The sequence below is a fragment of the Rhinopithecus roxellana genome, chromosome 10 (genome assembly GCF_007565055.1).
Source record: "Rhinopithecus roxellana isolate Shanxi Qingling chromosome 10, ASM756505v1, whole genome shotgun sequence".
NCBI lineage: Eukaryota > Metazoa > Chordata > Mammalia > Primates > Cercopithecidae > Rhinopithecus > Rhinopithecus roxellana.
This window is the reverse complement of record NC_044558.1, coordinates 5,386,566-5,408,859: the sequence shown is the minus strand read 5'-3', so window position 1 is coordinate 5,408,859 and position 22,294 is coordinate 5,386,566. Positions and strand designations below refer to the sequence as shown.

The 22,294-nt window shown below is 39.6% G+C and overlaps 1 protein-coding gene across 8 annotated transcripts in view; it reads right to left on the bottom strand.

Moving 5' to 3' along the window:
• The window catches only part of PARP11 (poly(ADP-ribose) polymerase family member 11), a 58,810-nt gene extending 36,899 nt beyond the window's left edge, over positions 1–21,911 (bottom strand). For 5 of the 8 annotated variants that reach the window (XR_004059526.1, XR_004059527.1, XM_010359140.2 and 2 more), the window contains exon 1: positions 21,676–21,911. Coding sequence is in view for 2 of the 8 variants with exons in the window: in XM_010359140.2 (XP_010357442.1) it covers positions 21,676–21,693 (18 nt within the window). In the remaining 6 variants the exon portion in view is untranslated. Of the gene's footprint in view, positions 1–11,690; positions 11,813–20,809; positions 21,582–21,675 lie in introns of those variants that run through there. The other 3 variants (XM_030938601.1, XM_010359141.2, XM_030938602.1) reach the window with 3 other exon arrangements.
• Positions 21,912–22,294: the final 383 nt, after the last annotated feature.

Genomic DNA, 22,294 nt, shown 5'->3' with positions numbered 1-22,294 from the left:
TCTATCAGCTTCCTTAAAAGACACACAATTATGTAAAGTAATGATAAAAATGTATAGTTGGGTTGGTAACACATATAGACATTATATATATAGCATAATATATATCAGTTGAACACCCCAATCCAAAAATCTAAAATCAGAAATCCTCCAAAATCTGAAACTTTTTGAGCCTTTACATAAGGCGATGAGAGGAAAATTCTACTCCTGACCTCATGTGATGGGTCACAGTCAAAATGAAAGAGTATAACATACAGTTTATTCTAGGGAAAAAATACTTTCCCAAGCCCTTTCAGCTGTAATATATATTTTCCTCACATGTCCAGATTCCCCCACGCAAGCATGGCCACAAAGGGTAGATGTGCCATTCGTGCAGGCTGGATAGCATATCTGCAGGCTGGATGTGCCAATGGCAGGTTCCTCACAATGCCCCACAAGAGGCCAATATCTACGTGCATTACTGTGTTTTTTTCTTATTCTCTGGTCTGCAGTATAAAGATACTGTTGACAAGGTCAAAAAGGCCTGCAGATACCACTATGGATAATAGTGTTATGAAAAAAAAGAAAGCATTTATATTTATCTACAGAACAGAAAGTCAAGCTGTTATAGCAACTGGGCAGCAGTGTTAAGTCTGAAATATGTTACAGAAGAGTATGGTGTTGAAATGACCACTATACATATGATCTGAAGAAAGAGAAGGACCAACTATAAAAGTTCTATGTTGAAAGTAATGAACAGAAGTTAATAAAAATAGAAAACTCCTGCAAAAAGCTAAAACTGAAATCTTGTTCAAGTATTGAAAGGGTAGTCCACCAGAATCACAGGGAATCCACACTTAATAGTATGCTGATCATGAAATAATGAAACGTCGTGATGAACTGAAAATTGAAAAGAACACTGAATATTCAACGGGCATGTTGCAGAAATTTAAGAAAAGATACAGCGCTTGGGGGAGGGGGGCGTCCATTCCAAGATGGCCAAACAGGAACAGCTCTAGTCTGCAGCTCCCAGCGTGACTGATGCAGAAGATGGGTAATTTCTGCATTTCCAACTGAGGTACCCGGTTCATCTCACTGGGACTGGTTGGACAGTGGGTGCAGTCCATAGAGGTCGAGCCAAAGCAGGGCAGGGCATCACCTCACCCAGGAAGCACAAGGGGTTGAGGGATTTCCCTTTCCTAGCCAAGGGAAGCTGTGACAGACTGTACCAGTAAAATCGGGACACTGCTACCCAAATACTGCACTTTTCCAATGGTCTTAGCAAACGGCACACCAGGAGATTATATCCCGCGCCTGGCTCAGCAGGTCCCACGCCCATGGAGCCTTGCTCACTGCTAGCACAGCAGTCCGAGATCAAACTGTGAGGCAGCAGCCTGGCTGGGGGAAGGGCATCTGCCATTGCTGAGGCTTGAGTAGGGAAACAAAGCAGCCGGGAAGCTTGAACTGGGTGGAGCCCAGTGCAGTTCAACGAGGCCTGCCTGCCTCTCTAGACTCCACCTCTGGAGGCAGGAAATAGCTGAACAAAAGGCAGCAGAAACTTCTGCAGACTTAAATGTCCCTGTCTGACAGCTCTGAAGAGAGCAGTGGTTCTCCCAGCATGGTATTTGAGCTCTGAGAACGGACAGACTGCCTCCTCAAGTGGGTCCCTGACCCCCACGTAGCCTAACTGGGAGACACCTCCCAATAGAGGCCAATTTACACCTCATACAGCCAGGTGCCCCTCTGAGACGAAGCTTCCAAGAGGAAGGATCAGGCAGCAATATTTGCTGTTCTGCAATATTTGCTCCTCTGCAGCCTGCGCTGGGATACCCAGGCAAACAGGGTCTGGAGTGGACCTACAACAAACTCCAACAGACCTGCAGCTGAGGGACCTGACTGTTAGAAGGAAAACTAACAAAGAGAAAGGAATAGCATCAACGTCAACAAAAAAGACATCCACACCAAAACCCCATCTGTAGGTCACCATCAACAAAGACCAAAGGTAGATAAAACCACAAAGATGCGGAGAAACCAGAGCAGAAAAGCTGAAAATTCTAAAAACCAGAGCTCCTCTTCTCCTCCAAAGGATCGCAGCCCCTCACCAGCAACAGAAAAAAGCTGGACAGACAATGACTTTGACGAGCTGACACAAAAAGGCTTCAGAAGGTCGGTAATAACAAACTTCTCTGAGCTAAAGGAGGATATTTGAACACATCACAAGGAAGCTAAAAACCGTTAAAAAAGATTATGCGAATGGCTAACTAGAATAAACAGTGTAGAGAAGACCTTAAATGACCTGATGGAGCTGAAAACCATGGCATGAGGACTACGTGACGCATGCACAAGCTTCAGTAGCCGATTTGATCAAGTGGAAGAAAGGGTATCAGCGACTGAAGATCAAATTAAGGAAATGAAGCGAGAAGAGAAGTTTGGAGGAAAAAGAAATGAACAAAGCCTCCAAAAAATGTGGGACTATGTGAAAAGACCAAATCTACGTTTGATTGGTGTACCTGAAAGTGACGGGGAGAATGGAACCAAGCTGGAAAATACTCTTCAGGATATTATCCAGGAGAACTTCCCCAACCTAGCAAGGCAGGCCAACATTCAAATTCAGGAAATGCAGAGAACACCACGAAGATATTCCTCGAGACAAGCAACCCCAAGATACATAATTATCAGATTTACCAAGGTTGAAATGAAGGAAAAAATGTTAAGGGCGGCCAGAGAGAAAGGTCGGGTTACCCACAAAGGGAAGCCCATCAGACTAACAGCGCATCTCTTGGCAGAAACTCTATAAGCCAGAAGAGAGTGGGGGCCAATATTCAACATTCTTAAAGAAAAGACTTTTCAACCCAGAATTTAATATCCAGCCAAACCAAGCTTCATAAGTGAAGGAGAAATAAAATCCTTTACAGACAAGCAAATACTGAGAGATTTTGTCACCACTAGACCTGCCTTACAAGAGCTCCTGAAGGAAGCACTGAACACGGAAAGGAACAACCAGTACCAGCCACTGCAAAAACATGTCAAACAGTAAAAACCATCAATGCTAGGAAGAAATTGCATCAACTAACGGGCAAAATAACCAATTAACATCATAATGACAGGATCAGATTCACAGATAACAATATTAACCTTAAATATAAATGGGCTAAATACCCCAATTAAAAGACACAGACTGGCAAATTGGATAAAGAGTCAAGACCCATCAGTGTGCTGTATTCAGAAGACCCATCTCATGTGCACAGACACACACAGGCTCAAAATAAAGGTATGGAGGAAGATCTACCAAGCAAATGGAAAGCAAAAAAAAAGCAGGGGTTGCAATCCTAGTCTCTGATAAAACAGACTTTAAACCAACAAAGATCAAAAGAGACAAGGCCATTACACAATGGTAAAGGGATCAATTCAACAAGAAGAGCTAACTATCCTAAATATATATGCACCTAATACAGGTGCACCTAGATTCATAAAATAAGTTCTTAGAGACCTACAAAGAGACTTAGACTCCCACACAATAATAATGGGAGACTTAACACCCCACTGTCAATATTAGATAGATCAATGAGACAGAAGGCTAACAAAGATATCCAGGACTTGAACTCAGCTCTGCACCAAGCAGACCTAATAGACATCTACAGAACTCTCACCCCAAATCAACAGGATATACATTCTCCTCAGCACCACGTCGCACTTATTCCACAATTGACCACATAGTTGGAAGTAAAGCATTCCTCAGCAAATGTAAAAGAACAGAAATCATAACAAACTGTCTCTCAGACCACAGTGCAATCAAATTAGAACACAGGATTAAGAAACTCACTCAAGGCCGGGCACGGTGGCTCAAGCCTGTAATCCCAGTACTTTGGGAGGCCGAGACGGGCAGATCACGAGGTCAGGAGATCGAGACCATCCTGGCTAACACGGTGAAACCCTGTCTCTACTAAAAATACAAAAAATTAGCCGGGCAAGGTGGTGGGCACCTGTGGTCCCAGCTACTCGGGAGGCTGAGGCAGGAGAATGGCGTGAACCCGGGAGGCGGAGCTTGCAGTGAGCTGAGATCTGGCCACTGCACTCCAGCCTGGGCGACAGAGCAAGACTCCGTCTCAAAAAAAAAAAAAAAAAAGAAACTCACTCAAAACCACTCAACTACATGGAAACTGAACAATCTGCTCCTGGATGACTACTGGGTAAATAACAAAATGAAGGCAGAAATAAAGATGTTCTTTGAAACCAATGAGAACAAAGACACAACGTACAAGAATCTCTGGGACACATTTAAAGCAGTGTGTAGAGGGAAATTTATAGCACTCAATGCCCACAAGAGAAAGCAGGAAAGATCTAAAATCGACACCCTAACATCACAATTAAAAGAACTAGAGAAGCAAGAGCAAACACATTCAAAAGCTAGCAGAAGGCAAGAAATAACTAAGATCAGAGCAGAACTGAAGGAGATAGAGACACAAAAAAACCCTTCAAAAAAATAAATGAATCCAGGAGCTTGTTTTTTGAAAAGATCAAGAAAATAGACCACTAGCAAGACTAATAAAGAAGAAAAGAGAGAAGAATCAAATAGATGTAATAAAAAATGATAAAGGAGATATCACCACCAATCCCATAGAAACACAAACTACCATCAGAGAATACCATAAACATCTCTATGCAAATAAACTAGAAAATCTAGAGGAAATGGATAAATTCCTGGACACATACACCCTCCCAAGACTAAACCAGAAAGAAGTTGAATCTCTGAATAGACCAATAACAGACTCTGAAATTGAGGCAATAATTAATATTTTACCAACCAAAAAAAGTCCAGGACCAGCAGATTTACAGTCAAATTCTACCAGAGGTACAAAGAAGAGCTGGTACCATTCCTTGTGAAACTATTCCAATCAATAGAAAAAGAGGGAATCCTCCCTAACTCATTTTATGAGGCCAGCATCATCCTGATACCAAAGCCTGGCAGAGACACACACACACAAAAGAGAATTTTAGACCAATATCCCTGATGAATATCGACGCAAAAATCCTCAACAAAGTACCGACAAAGCCAATCCAGCAGCACATCAAAAAGGTTATCCACCAAGATCAGGTTGGTTTCATCCCTGGGATGCAAGGCTGGTTCAACATACGCAAATCAATAAATGTAATCCATCACATAAACAGAACCAAACACAAAAACCACATGATTATCTCAATAGATGTAGAAAAGGCCTCCGACAAAATTCAACAGCCCTTCATGCTAAAAACTCTCGATAAACTAGGTATTGATGGAATGTATCTCAAAATAATAAGAGCTATTTATCACAAACCCACAGCCAATATCATACTGAATGGGCAAAAACTGGAAGCATTCCCTTTGAAAACTGGCACAAGACAGGGACGCCCTCTCTCACCACTCCTATTCAACATAGTGTTGGAAGATCTGGCCAGGGCAATTAGGCAAGAGAAAAAAATAAAGGGTATTCAATTAGAAAAAGAGGAAGTCAAAGTGTCCCCGTTTGCAGATGACATGATTGTATATTTAGAAAACCCCATCGTCTCAGCCCAAAATCTTAAGCTGATAAGCAACTTCAGCAAAGTCTCAGGATACAAAATCAATGTGCAAAAATCACAAGTATTCCTATATACCAATAACAGAGAGCCAAATCATGAGTGAACTCCCATTCACAATTGCTACAAAGAGAATAAAATACCTAGGAATCCAACTTATAAGGGATATGAAGGACCTCTTCAAGGAGAACTACAAACCACTGCTCAACGAAATAAAAGAGGACACAAACAAATGGAAGAACATTCCACGCTCATGGACAGAAAGAATCAATATCGTGAAAATGGCCATACTGCCCAAGGTAATTTATAGATTCAATGCCATCCCCATCAAGCTACCAATGACTTTCTTCACACAATTGGAAAAAACTACTTTAAAGTTCATACGGAACCAAAAAACAGCCCACATTGCCAAGACAATCCTAAGCAAAAAGAACAAAACTGGAGGCATCCTGCTACCTGATTTCAAACTATACTACAAGGCTACATTAACCAAAACAGCATGGTACTGGTACCAAAACAGACATATAGACCAACGGAACAGAATAGAGGTCTCAGAAATAACACCACACATCTACAATCATCTTATCTTTGACAAATCTGACAAAAACAGGAAATGGGGAAAGGATTCCCTATTCAATAAACGGTGCTGGGAAAACTGGTTAGCCATATGTAGAAAGCCGAAACTGGATCCCTTCCTTACACCTTACACAAAAATTAGTTCAAGATGGATTAAAGACTTAAATGTTAGACCTAAAACCATAAAAACTCTAGGATAAAACCTAGGCAATACCATTCAGGACATAGGCATGAGCAAGGACTTCATGACTAAAATACCAAAAGCAATGGCAACAAAAGCCAAAATTGACAAATGGGATCTGACTAAAGAGCTTCTGCACAGCAAAAGAAACTACCATCATAGTGAGGCAACCTACAGAATGGGAGAAAAATTTTGCAATCTACCCATCTGACAAAGGGCTAATATTCAGAATCTGCAAAGAACTTAAACAAATTTACAAGAAAAAAAATCAAATAACCCCATCAAAAAGCAGGCAAAGGATATGAACAGACACTTTTCAAAAGGAGACATTTATGCAGTCAAATGAGCATGAAAAAATGCTCATCATCACTGGTCATCAGAGAAATGCAAATCAAAACCACAATGAGATACCATCTCACATCAGTTAGAATGGCGATTATTAAAAAGTCAGGAAACAGGCACTGGAGAGGATGTGGAGAAATAGGAACGCTTTTACAGTGTTGCTGGGAGTGTAAACTAGTTCAACCATCGTGGAAGACGGTGTGGCAATTCCTCAAGGATCTAGAACTACAAATACCATCTGACCCAGCGATCCCATTACTGGGTATATACCCAAAGGAGTATAAATCATTCTACTATAAAGACACATGCACATATATGTTTATTGTGGCACTATTCACAATAGCAAAGACTTTGAACCAACTCAAATGTCCATCAATGATAGACTGGATTAAGAAAATGTGGCACATATACACCATGGAATACTATGCAGCCATAAAAAAGGATGAGTTCATGTCCTTTTGCAACAACATGGATGAAGCTGGAAACCATCATTCTGAGCAAACTATCACAAGGACAGAAAACCAAACACCGCATGTTCTCACTTATAGGTGGGAACTGAACAATGAGAACACTTGGACACAGGGTGGGGAACATCACACACCAGGGCCTGCTGTGGGTGGTGGGATGGGGGAGGGATAGCATTAGGAGAAATACCTAATGTAAATGATGAGTTAATGGGTACAGCAAACCAACATGGCACATGCATACATATGTAACAAACCTGCACATTGTGCACATGTACCCTGGAACTTAAAGTATAATAATAAGAAAAAAAGATACAACATTAAATTTTTAAAGACATGTAGGGATAAAACATGGTGATCACGAAGCAACAGAGAAATTCTTTGATGAGTTTGCCAAGGTCATTGCTAATAAACATCTGACACTAGAACAAGTCTATAATGCTGATGAAACATCACTGTTTTGACATTATTGTCCCAGAAAGATACCAATTACAGCTGCTGAGATGGCCCTTACAGGAATTAAAGATGCCAAGGACAGAATAACTGTGCTGGGATATGCGAATACACACATAAGTGTAAATTTGCTTTGACAGGCAAAACCTCATGTTCTCACTGTATTCAAGGAGTGAATTTCTTACCAGTCCACTATTATGTTTAAAAAAAAAAAAAAAGGGAAAAGAAAAGGCATGCATCACCAGAAACTTTTTTTCTGACTAGTTTCACAAACATTTTGTACTAGTGGCTCATGCTTACTGCAGTGAAGCTGGACTGGGTAAGAACTGTAAGATTTTGTTATTCCTTGGCAACTGGTCTCTTCATCCTCCAGCTGAAATTCCCATAAAAAAAAAAAAAAATGTTTACACCATGTGCTTTCCCTGAAATGTGACTTCATTAATTAAGCCATGTGACCGGGATATCCTTAGTTCAATAAAGAGTAAATATAAAAATATATTCTTGAATAGCATGCTGGTAATAGTGAACAGAAATATGGGTGTAGAAAGTTTTCAAAAGCAGTTTAGTGTGGAGGATGCCATATATGCAGTTGCCAACACTCAGAATACAATGACTGAAGACATAGTCGTTCTGGCCTGTGACTATGTTCAGTGTTGATGATGAACAATTGGTGATTTCAAAGGATTCTGTATATCATCCAAAGGAAAAAAAAAAAGATGTATAACCTCCTTACATATGCAAAAGATGTACCTCCAGAGTCTATCGGTAAGCTGGAAGAAGTGAATATTGAAGATGTTTCTAACATTGATAATGAGGCTCCAGTTGTTCATTCAGTATCAATGATGAAATAGTTAAAATGGTTCTGAATCAAGGTGATTTGATAACAAGTGATGAAGATAACATTAACAATGCAGAGAAAGTGGCTGTAGATAACATGATAAAACATGTGATGAGATTATTAAAGGTCTGGAGCAGCGTGCATTCACACCAAACAAGAATTCATGTCAATTTATAACATCAAAGAAAGATTTCTAAGACAAAAACCATTGTTAATGAGGTAGATGACTCTAAAAGAAACATTTTTAAAAGCCATTCAGCAAAATGCTTCCTCATCTCTATAGGACCCACTACTTGGTCCCTCAATCGCTTCTGATGTTTTACCTAAAGTCAAAAAATACAGTGTATAGGAACATTTTAATCAAGACACAGCATCATAGGTGAAGACAAAGCTTGCCACTGTTTGAAGCTGCTGTTGTTTAACATCTGATAAACATATTCTGGTTATGCTATTGCACTGCTTAGTTATCCTGAACACATTATTTTTTTACTGTATTAAATGCATGTCATACTTTTTACTGTTAAGACTTTATGTATGAATATTCAGACTGGGTGTGGTGGCTCACGCCTGTAATCCCAGCACCCTGGGAGGCTCAGGTGTGTGGATCACTTGAGGTCAGGAATTCAAGACAAGCCTGGCCAACATGGTGAAACTATTAAAAAAAAAAAAAATTAGCCAGGTGTGGTGGTGTGTGCCTGTAATCCCAGTTACTTGGGAGGGTGAGGCACGAGAATCATTTGAACCCAGGAGCTGGGGGTCACAGTGAGCTGAGACCATGTCACTGCACTCTAGCCTGGGCGACAGAGTGAGACTCCATCTCAAAAAAAACAAAAAACAAAAGAACTTATGTATGAATAATGTAAGAAAATGAATGCTTATTGGTAGCATGTAAATTCAGAGTCAGAAATGATAATGCCAATTCACCACAGATTTGTCCACATGGGTGGTAGAGATACGACATCTTTGCATTCTAATGGATCAGTGTATATTAACCTTGTTTCACACACAAAAGTATGAAAAATGTTATATAAAATTACCTTTGAACTATGCATATAAGGCGTATATGAAACGTAAATAAATTCATGTTTAGATTTGGGTACTATCTCCAAGATACATTATTATATAGAGGTGAATATTTCAACATTTGAAAAAAATTAAATAGAAAACAAAAAGCAAAATGGCAGATGTAGGCCGGGTGCGGTGGCTCACGCCTGTAATCCCAGCACTTTGGGAGGCAGAGGTGGGTGGATCACGAGGTCAGGAAATTGAGACCACCTGGCTAACACGGTGAAACCCCGTCTCTACCAAAAATACAAAAAAATTAGGCGGGTGTGGTGGAGGACGCCTGTAGCCCCTGGCTACTCCGGAGGCTGAAGCAGGAGAATGGCGTGAACCTGGCAGGCGGAGCTTGCAGTGAGCTGAGATCGTGCCACTGCACTCCAGTCTGGGCGACCAAGCAAGACACCGTGCCTAACCAATGCTAGCTAACACTATACCAAAGAAAACAAGCAGATGGAAAATACATGAAAAGATGTTCAACATCATTAGTCATTAGAGAAATACAAATTTTAATATTTGAAAACAATTTTGCTCAGTCAGATGTAGTGGCTCATCTCTGTAATCACAGCACTTTGGGAGACTGCAGCCAGAAGACTGAGACCAGGAGTTTTAGACTAGATTACTTGAAGTCTGTAGTTTGAGACTAGCCTGGGGAACACAGCAAAACCTCATCTCTACAAAAAATTTAAAAATTAGCTGGGCATGGTAGCATGCACCTGTAGTCCCAGCTACTTGGGAGACAAGAAAGAGGATTGCTTGAGCCCAGGAGTTCAATGTTACAATGAGCTATGATCACACCACTGCACTACAGCCTAGGCAACCGAGCATGACTCTGTCTCAAAAACATAAAAATATATATGTATATTTTTTCTTTTTACCTGGAAATTCGTAGTTTTAAATTCTGCATTTAGGTCTATGATCCATTTTTAGTAAATTTTTATAGTATATAAATTTTTATATACTATATATTAGTATATTTTATATGCTATATAAATTATAGACTATATTTTATATACTATATACTATATAATTCTTATAGTATAGCAAAGTATGGAGTGAAGTTCATTTTTCTGCATATGGGTATCCAATTGTTTCAGCACCATTAGTTAAAACTGTCCTTTTCCCACTGAATCTTACCTTATTTAAAAACTCACGTGTTTGTGGCCCTATTTTTTACTCTATTCCATTCCATTAATTAACTTCCCTAACTTGATGCCAACACTACACCGTTTTGATTATTGTTGTTTCACACTGAATCATTAAATCAGGTAACATTAGCTCTCCAAATTTGTTCTTTTTCAGAATTGCTTTGGCTATCCTAGGTCCTTTGATTTTATTTTTACTGGGATTGCACTGAATTATCAATCTGTCTGGAGAAAATTGGCATCTTAACAATATTGAGTATTCTAACCCATGAATAAATTGTGTCTCTCAACTTATTTAGGTCTTAATTTTTTCAAGAATATTTTGTAAGTTTCCATGTACAGATACTGCAAATCTTTTATGCTACTTTCAGGCTTACTTATTTCACATTTTTGACAGTACTGTAAGTGGAACTGCATTTCAAAAGTCAATTTCTGATTACACATTGCTAGCGTATAGAGAGATACACTGATTTTTGTATATGAATTCCGTATCTAGCAACCTTATGAAACTCATTTATTAGTTCTAAGAGCTTTTTAAAGATTCCATCAGATTTTTACACAGGCATCATATCATCTGAATAAAGACAGCTTTCTTTCTTTCTTCTAAGATTTAGATGCCTTTTTTCCTTTCCTTTTTCCTTAGAACTTCTAGTAGAATACTGAATAAAGAATGGATATCATTGCCTTGTTCTTGATCTTAGGGAGAAAGTAGTCTTTCACCATTAAGTTGTTAGATAAAGGTATTCTGAAGATGCCCTTTATGTCAGGGGTCCCTAAGACAACCCTCAGGGTTGATGATTTGCTAGGACTCACAAGACTCAAAAGTTGCTCTACTCACGGTTACACTTTATTATAGTGAAAGAACATAGAGTAAAATCAGCAAAGGGGAAAAGCACACGGGGTGAAGTCTAGGAGAAACCACATACAAGCTTCCAAGTGTCCCTTCCCAGTGTAGTCACATGGAACACATTTCATTCTTCCAACTATGTGTGACAATACGTGCAAAGTGTTACCAACCAAGGAAGTTCACTTGAGCCAAAGTGTACAGGGTTTTTACTGGGTTTCAGTCATGTAAACGTAACAGCACCTGTGTGACTGACCTGTTACTGAAGTTCCAGATTCCCAGAGGGAAAGCAGGTCTTCACCATAAACCGCATTGCTAGTATAAATAATCTGGACAAACTGGTATAGCACGGCTCAAGGACTCAGGCATGCAAATACACTATTAAGACAAAAAATTTCAAGAGCTTAGTTCCCTGGAGGTGAGCAAAGGACAGTCATGGAAACAAGCTTAAGAATGGGTAAGGTTTGAACAACCCCAGCCTGCTGAGTTAACCCCCTTCCACACACCTTTCGTTAGGTTGAGCAAGATCCTTTCTATGCCTAGGTTGCTGAGAATTTTAATCAGGAGTCGATATTCGATTTTGTCAAAGGCTTTTTCTGCATGTACTGGAATCACCATATAGCTTTTCATTTTAGTTTGTTTACCTGGTGAATTACATTGATTGCTGTTCAAATATTAAACCAACCTTGCATTCTTGGAAGAAACACCAGTTGGTCATGATGTATTAATCCTTTTATATATGTTAGATTTGAGTTGCTGAAATTCTGTTTAAAATTGTGCACATATGTTCATGCAGGATATTGGTCTGTAGTTTTCTATGATGGGTTTTGAAATAAAGGTATGAGAGCCTCATGAACTGTGAAATATTACCTCCTCTTCAATTTTCTAAAACTGTGTTAATTAGTATTATTTCTTCCTTAAATATTTGGTAGAATTCACCACTGAAACCATCTGGACCTAGAATTTTCTTTTAGAACGATTTTTTCCTGCAAATTCAAATTCTTTAACAGATGTTACACTATTTGTGTTATCTGTTTCTTCAGTGAGCTTTAGTAGTTTATGTGTCTCTAGGAATATGTCCATTTGATCTAAGTTGTCATAGTGCTTGATATAAAGTTGTTCATAACATTCCTTTATTATCCTTTTGATGTCTTTAGAATATGTAGTGATGTTACCTCTCTCATTCTTAATATTGGTAATTTGTCTTTTTCTCCTGATCTGTTGGGCTAGAAACTTATTAATAGTATTGATGTTCTCAAAGAACCAGCTTTCGGTTTCACTGATTTTCACTGTTGTTTTCTGTTGTAGTGATTTCCACTCTAACCTTTATTTCCTTGCTCCTGTTTAACTTCCTCTTCTTTTTCTAGTTTCTTAGAAAGCTGCGATTATTGATTTGTAACATTTCTTCTTTTCTAATACAGCCATTAATTTAGCTACAAATTTCCCTCTAAGTACTGCTTTGGCACCATCTACAAATTTGATATATTGTGTTTTCATATTTTCTATTTCTCTTTTCATTTCTTTAACCCATGGGTTACCTTAAAGTGTTATTTATTTACCAAATGCTTGGGAATTTTACAGATCTTTCTGTCACTGGTTTGTAACTTAACTCCATTTAGGTCAGAAAGTACATCTTGCATGACTTCAATTCTTTCAAATGTACTGAGACATGTTTTATGGGCCAGAATATGGTACATCTTTTTACATGTACTCTATGTAGCTGGAAAAAAAGAAAACCCATGTATTTCAGCTGTTGATGGGTGAACTGTTCTATAAATGCCAAACAGATCAAGTTAGTTGATAGTGGTGTTAAGGTTTTTTATACTGCTGCTCATTTTCAATATACTTATTCCATCAATTATTTGGAGAAAACTACTGAAATCTCCAATATAATTGGGTATCTTTCTATTTCTTATTGCTATTCTATTGATTTTGTTTCATGTATTTTAAAGCTCTAATATTAGATGTCTAAAATATCCAGGATTGTTTCTGGTTAACTGATCTCTTTATCATTCTTTATCCTTGATAATATCATTATCTCTGAAATCTACCTTAATAATACACCATTCACACTTTCTCTTCATTAGTGTTAGCACTGTGTATCTTTCTCTATTCAGTTTTATTCTATTCATGTCTTTATATTCAAAGCGTATTTCTTATTACAGACAACTTATACTTGGGTCTTGTTTTTTTTTAATCCAGTCTGAAAATCTATGTCTTTTAATTGGAGTGTTTGATGCATTTATATGTAGTATGATTATTGATATGATTAGCTTTAAGTTTACCATCTTGTTATTTGCTTTTTTTTTTTTTTCTTTTTTTAGCCCCACCTGTCCTTTGTTCTGTTTTTCTTCTTTTTCTATCTTCTTTCAGATTGCGTGCTTTTAGGATTTCATCTTGTCTCCTTTGGTGGCTTATTAACTGTAACTCTGCCTACATAATATGTTTATTTCTTCACTTTCTATGCTATCACTCACTCCAATTTAATGTTTCTAGCTGATCCAACCTTTCCCACCCATCATCACTTAAAAACAAACAAACAAAAGATACTTCCTAGGATGTCTAATGAACTTCACATTACTAAATCCTATGCTCTTTTCAGTTCTCATCTTACTTATGTCACAGTAACATTTCACAGTTTATCCTCTGTCCTGAATCACTCTTCTCTTGGTTTCTATGATATGACACTCTTCAGATCATCTTATTTTTTGATCATAAATTCTCAGTCTCCTTTCACTTTGACTTCTCCTGAGCTTATAACTTCTAGAGTTCCTCATGGCTCAGTCCTAGCCCTTCTTGTTTTCTCTCAGAATCTTCAAAAGATGGTCGTCAGGAATTATGAGATCATTCACAGGCATTTTCAGGGGCAAAGTAATGAAATAAATTTGTCAACATACATTTTGAAAAGTTGAAATGTAAGATTAATGATGATCTGCATGAAAAATCACTTTATTTTCTTTAAAGTTACCATTCACTATAATATTCCATTATATTCACTCTGTTGATACATTTCACATCAGCCATAGTTAGCATTTACTTAAATATAGTAGTATAAAACTCAAGGAAACTTTCAGATTATTTTCACACAAAGCACAAAGTCCATTTGCTTTGTTGATATGGATAAAGAAGAAACCAAGAGAAAAAACGCATTCCTCAGCTGAAACAGTTAAAGATTCTTGATACTGCTGAGAAGCTAGTCAATTCAAATTTACTGCCTGAGAAGAAACAAGCTATTGACCAAAATTCTCTATTAAATGATTCTATTCAATGTCTTATATTGTCATGCAACAAAATATAGGAGAGCAATTACTATCACGTGAGTGTTTCAGCATGTATTTTGTTTTACAATTGGACAAACTACCTGTGGAGAAAATATAAATCAGTGCTTGACACATATATAGTATACATATAAGTATAACAACTTTTTGTTCTACATATCAGTGAAAACTTATAGTACAGGGAAGACAGTTTTTATTTAGACAATGATACTTTTGTGAGCTATGACATAAGTTGAAAAAGGCGTAAGACATTCAAAATTGACAGAGCATGAAGTATACAAACAGCAAAAACATACACTGTTATATTACTAAAAGATTCTTTATATGAAATAGGGAGTCAACAATATGCCTCCTGATTATAATTGAGTGTTGAAGGAAATAATGGAAATTAAACATCATCAAATATTGACTATTCAGAGTACGTGCTCTCAGATGTTGCAGAAGGAAATGGCAGCGTTTGCAAGATTACTCTTCCCACGCAAGTTTGCTGGCTGTCAAGGAAAAAGGTGCTGACAAGTTTCTGAAATGAGGGATGAGATTTAAAAAAACAAAAAAAATTCTTCATAATGCTGACAATACCAAAAAGTAATTCTGTTTTCTAGAAGCCTGCTTAAGTGGAGAATAGCAGAGATATATCTAGAATTTTAAATAGTGTGAACCTACTACTTCAGGGCCAAAATACCCTGATTTTTAATGCTGAGAATAAGATATATTTTTCAAAGTCACCAAGCTATGTTGCAAATGGCTCAATTGCTAGGATGTGATTCCTTCCCAAAACCTGATGGTTTTCGTCACTCATCAGAGAGTGAGACTGATTACACTATTGTGTGTATAAAGAACATGACTAAATGTTAAAACAAAACATGGGAAAATACTTTCCAGATACTGAAGAAGTCAGAAAATGATTTAAGAATCCATTTGTTACTATTTTTCAAACATTCAGGCTGGTTGAAACATTCACCCTAATATTATAGGCTTGTCAATCGAGCAACTGAAAGAGCACAAGGTATCTTCAGGGAGAAATCTTCCAATAACTTCTCAGTCTGTGTTTGACCTTGATATTCCAAAACATCTGACAGGGCCAGCAAACACAAGTTTCAATTCCTGATCATCTATAATTGTGGCATAACATTTCCTAATTTAGTAGACATATACGGTAATCAAAATGTGGTCTAACCTTCATCTCAAACTATCTATCATCAAATTAGATACAAGTACTTTGTAAGAAAAAAAAAAATCATCCTTCTCAATGATAATAAAAACATTAATTTCTAAAACACTGTTTTAATGGGCGCTGGGCATGGTGGTTCACGCCTGTAATCCCACGACTTTGGGAGGCCTAGGCGGGTGGATCACTTGAGGTCAGGAGTTTAAGACCAGCCTGGCCAACACGGTAAAATCCTGTCTCTACTAAAAATACAAAAATTAGCCAGTTGTGGTGGTGCACACCTGTAGTTCTAGCTACTCAGGAGGCTGAGGCAGGAGAATCACTTGAACCCAGGAGGCAGAGGTTGCAGTTAGCCGAGATCATGCCACTCCACTCCAGCCTGGGTGACAGACTATCTATTGACACTGAGGCTCAAATTTCAATTTCCAGCCCAGCCTTCTCTGAGCTCCAGACTTACCTACCTAAACAACTGCCTTCCAAACTTTACTACTTGATGCCTCATAAGCACATTAAACATAGTGAGTTAAAAAACAAACTCCTGTTATCTTCCATATGGCCTTCCCTTTTCCAAGCTCAGTGAAAACATCTTGTTCCTGGCTGCCTGTGCCAGAAAGCTAAGTCATCATCTAAGACGCAGCTTGAATTGATCTTCTTTCTCTCTCCCCACTTAGTAATCACCTTCATAGGTGACTTCATAGTCACACCACATAGTCCAAGTCACCTTCATCTCTACCCTGGACTATACTATAACCTATTAGTCTTCCTACAGTCTCTTATCCCCCTCAGTATTAGTTTTCTTTTGCTGCTAGAACAAATTACCACAAACACAGTTGCTTAAAAACAACACTAATTTATTTTCTTACATTTCTGTGGAAATCTTGCATGCGTCTCAATAGGCTAAAATCAAGTTGAGTTTGATTCCCTTCTGAAGGTTGTAGGAGAGAATCTATTTCCGTGGTTTTTCAAGCTTCTAGAAGCTACCCACATACCTTGGCTTGTGACCTCCTTCCTTCACCTCCAAAGCCAGCCACGTTGTATCTCTTTGACCATTCTTCCACAGTCACTCCATGTCTTTTGTTCCCATGTTGTACTTTTAAGGACCCTTGTGATTACCTTGGGCCCCCCATCCCCGATAATCCAAGATAATCTCTTTATCTTAAGGTCAGCCAATTAGCTAATCACCTCCCCTTTGCCATGTAACGACATATTCACAGATTCTGGCTATTAAGATGTGGTTATCTTTGGGAGGCCATTATTATGTCTACCATATTTTCTAATACATAAACTCATTTTCTATACAGCAGCCAGAGTAATTTTCTTAAAAACATAAATATGTTCATGACACTTCCTTCAATGTGTTACCACTCCTCTAAGGATAAAGTTTAAAATACTAAACATGTGCCACAAATCCACGCATGGCCTGGTTCCTACCTCCTGGGCTTGTCTTCTGGCACACTGTGTCCCAGTCACATAGGCTTCTCTCTCTTTCAAAAGCACCAAGCTCCTTTCTGCCTCAGGATCTTTGCTCACACAATCTCTGCTGTCTGCACAGCTCTCCCCACCTTCCAGCCAACCTTTACCTAGCTAATGCTTGCTCAATCCTTCAGATCTCTATAAAAGTTACTTTCACAGGGTGGCCTTTCCTGACTGCCCACTCTAGTACCAGCTCCCCCTACACTGTCACAGTACTCTTTTTCTTTCGTATCCTTTTATCACATTAAATATTAACTGTATAATTATTTGTTTCATGTCTGCCTGCCTGCACCAGACTGCAAACCCATAAAGGTTGGGACCTAGTCTGTTCTGTTCACCACTGTAATCCCTGGGACTTGGCACCAACTAGCTTACAATACGTGCTCAGTAAATAAGTGAGTGCCATTATATGTTATTATATGACCAGCAGGCAGGTAAAGTATATGCAGTGTGGATATGCTGGACAAAGGGATGATTCATGGCCCCAGGCAGAATGGCGTGAGATTTTATCACACTACACAGTACAGTACGCAACTTAAAAGTTATTCATTGTTCATTTCCGGAATTTTCCATTTCATATTTTCAGACCGCAGCTGACTTCTGGTAACTGATATTGCGGTAAGTGAAACCAGGAAAGCGAAACTAAAATACACTAACAAATTACTAGAGAAACCCACATGTAGAATGTTGATTTTTAAAACCAAATTGTGCTTATCGATAGCATTCATATGCTCATAGGAAGAAAAACTATTAGTAGTAACAAAATACGGTAGCAATAAGACAAAGATGTCTTATTTGGGTGACAAAAGAAGAATGTGGGAGGATCTGTGGAGGGTTCCCCACTTTTAACAAAAGTCAGCCTGCTCTGCTGAAATTAAGCAAAATCGCACAGGTGATTTCAAAGAAAACCCATTTCTTGGCTGGGCGCGGTGGCTCAAGCCTGTAATCCCAGCACTTTGGGAGGCCGAGACGGGCGGATCACGAGGTCAGGAGATCGAGACCATCCTGGCTAACATGGTGAAACCCCGTCTCTACTAAAAATACAAAAAACTAGCCAGGCGAGGTGGCGGGCGCCTGTAGTCCCAGCTACTCCGGAGGCTGTGGCAGGAGAATGGCGTAAACCCGGGAGGCGGAGCTTGCAGTGAGCTGAGATCCAGCCACTGCACTCCAGCCTGGGCGACAGAGCAAGACTCCGTCTCAAAAAAAAGAAAACCCATTTCTTACAAAGAAATGAGATAATGATGTAACAAACCAAGTATATAAGACATTAATTAATGCCTTTATAATTCTCACAAACACACAAATAATCCAACAGCAAATTCCGATGTATGTGTGACGGAGGAGGGAAAATTCATAGTAGGAGCAAAGAATTATCTTTAGTCCATGCTCGTCCAACCACCATCATGAATTCAACAAATATTTATTGAGTGCCTAATATGTGTCAGGCTCTGTTCTCTAATTCAAGATACTATAGAAAAAATAACAGAGAAAAATCTCTGTCCGTATGGAGCTTACAATATAGCGAAAGATTTAAAACCCTGAGTAAGACATATACTTGGGTGGCTAAAGGGTTTGTTATGGAAAAATTAAGAAGGACTGATAACAAAAATGGAGTATATAGTTACATAAAGATATACACAGATATAAATACAAAATGCAGGTTGTTGATGACAGATAGTGAAACTGAATATATAAGCAGAGAGCACATTCTCATTCTAAATTATTTTTGCTAAAATCAAATACAAGTAATTACTTTCCTCTAATGTGGCTTGATGAGAGTATTATATGTATGAGTCAAAAATACTAAGATGATGACTATTGTTATATGATGCACAAGAAGGAACCATAACGTGCAACCAATAAATCCAGACCAACAGACTAGTTTCTACTGGATAAAAACTTAACTTAAAACCTTAGGGAAAGGCCGGGCACGGTGGCTCAAGCCTGTAATCCCAGCACTTTGGGAGGCCGAGACGGGCGGATCACAAGGTCAGGAGATCGAGACCATCCTGGCTAACACGGTGAAACCCCGTCTCTACTGAAAAAATACAAAAAACTAGCCGGGCGAGGTGGCGGGCGTCTGTAGCCCCAGCTACTCAGGAGGCTGAGGCAGGAGAATGGCATGAACCCGGGAGGCGGAGCTTGCAGTGAGCTGAGATCCGGCCACTGCACTCCAGCCTGGGCAACAGAGCCAGACTCTGTCTCAAAAAAAAAAAAAAAATACTTAGGGAAATGTACTGATAAACTTTCTAAGTTATCTGGAAATATATTACAGAAACGAGAGGGGAAGAATACTGATTATAGGAAATTATTGCAAATATGGAAATTAGGGGTCATTAAAGTAAATTTAAGCAGTTATCTCAGCATTGGGGTAGTTTCGTATGTTTCATATACAATTATGCACTGCATAAAAGCTTTCAGTCAACCATGGATTGCATATACAACAGAAAGATTATAATACTTTATTTTACTGTACCTTTTCTATGTTTGGATACATAAATACTTTCCATTGTGTTACAAATGCCTCCAGTATTCAGTACAATAATACGCTGTACAGATTTCTAGGTTAAGAGCAATAGGCTATTCCATATAGCCTTAGGTGTGTAGTAGGCTTAAGAAAGTATACTCTATGATGTTCGCACAATGAAAAAATTACCCAACAACCAATTTCTCAGAACGTATCCCCATTGTTAAGAGGCGCACGACCGTATTCAGTCCAACAGCTTGCTGAAATATGATTCTGCCATTTTTCCAGTCAACTCCTAAGTTGTAAATACCGTACATCTGCCATCTTACCAGGCAGTTTCAACCATCGCAACAGAAGAATACTCTTGGCAAATAGATCCCACTCTCTGAGGGTTGTGTTGGGGTTCAGAAAATGCTACCCAGAAGTATGATACTTTGGCATGCTGAGTACTCCGAACTAATAGAGATTGGAAGGCCTCAGCAGCAGCCTCGGAAGCAAAGTCTCCCTCTGATCTTCTCTTACCCTTCTGTCTCCTGCCCATCTTTCGTCCCTGAAGTGAGTCACAGAAACCAGAATTCTTCTTCCCCAAGGTGAGTGAGAGAAACTAGAATTCCTCTCCTACAAAGCAAGCCATAAAAACTGGAACTATTACTGTAACCTCTCCCTGCCATTCTCTATAGGAACTGGCCATAAAGAGATTCTCTAACCTACTTTGCCTGATAGTAGGTCGCTAAGACCCTCATTCCACAAGGGTCCTTCCTCCTCTGTAGGAGGAAGAAATGATACACAGAAAGGTCAAGAAGAATCTGAACAAACAGGCCTTGGTGGGTTTCCTCCCTCAGTTTATTAACGTGAGAGTATATCCTTTGTCCGATCACATTTTATACAGTTGTCTATGCTTCACGGGTCCTACGCATAAAAACAGAGATCTCCCTGGTCTCTGAAGTGCCGGGTGGCGTAAAACTTTGATTAGATTTGCTATGCTTTACCTTGTTAACCTATCTTCTGTTTCAAGGAGCGGTGGCTGTGATCCTTACAATGGGTGGTAAGGAAAGGTATGACACTTTTCCGCCCCTATGTTGCACTTTAAATAAATAAATGTATAAAAGCAAAGGAGAGAAAAATACATGAAGTCATAATGAAAATACCAGAGTCAACCAAGGAAGACGGCAGACTTGCAGTTGATATGTCCCAGATCATCACTTTGTCCACTGAATGAAAATATCTAAGAACATAACAGTCCATACTCCAAGTTTTAAACGGCTGTCCACCAAGAAGGGAAAAGGAGAACTGACGGCTCCTCTTAGGCCCATTCAAGACAAGGGGGTCGAATTCCCTTGCTTTAGACGGATGGGACTGGCAGGTAAACCTGAGGCAAATGATTGACTACAGGTTCCAAGGCCAGTTACTCCAATTAGAAAGCAAAACACAAAGTTTCAAAAAACAGTGAAGGGAGTCGGGAGGCTGAGGCACGAAAATCGCTTGAACCCGGGAGACGGAGGTTGCGGTGAGCCGAGATCGCGCCACGGCACTCCAGCCTGGGCGACAGTGCGAGACTCCGTCTCAAAAACAACAACGACAAAAAAAAAACGGTGAAGGCATGAGGCTGAAACATCACAGGAAGTAAAATAAATAACTGTAACAACAAAACAATAATGCATTGGAGACTCTACCGAGGCACCTCCACTGCTGAAAAAGGTACAGACTGCAGAAGCCAAAAGGCCCTGGCACTCCGGTCCCGGAACTCAACACCCAGACTGAAGCCAGCGCGGGGAAGCAGTTCCGGTGGCCCCCTCCCGCCCCTCTCTCATCAACCCCGCCCACTGGGCCCGCCCCGTCCCGCCCGGCTACTCACCGGATTCGCTTCCCACATAACGGTGACAAAATCGAGCGGAGAGAGGCTGTGGGAAGGGGCTAGCCGCGGGGCCTGGGTGTTGGATTTTTTTTTTTCCGCGGGTCCCCGGGAGCGAAGGGACGGAGAGGCAACCTTTACGAAGGCCTTCCTTCTCCCCCTCCCTGTCACAAGCCAGCATTTACAGACCACCCAACCTCCCTACTTCCGCCCGACGCTGGCCAATCAGAGCTGTCCCCGCCCCACTTCCACAAGCTCGCCCCGCCCCTGCACGCTTATCCGTACGCACGCGGGCGGTCGTCCTGGGCGGGGCTTGCGAGTATCTGTCTTATGAAGGAGTTTAAAGGGTTTCTGATCCAACTACAGCACCCAGTGATCTTAAAGCCATGGCTGGCTGTATTTCTTTCCTATGAAACAGATTTTTATTGATCACCGTGTAACGGCCAAGAGTCACACAGGCCTGGCAATGGCATTTGGGAGAAACTTCATAATCTTTCAATATCTTCATCCTCAAAATGGAGATGGTAGTAATATCTCCCTGAGTGAGATTATTGAAAGCATTTAGCACAGTATTTGGTACACAGAGTTCAATAAATGAAGGTTATTTGCTCACAAGTGAACC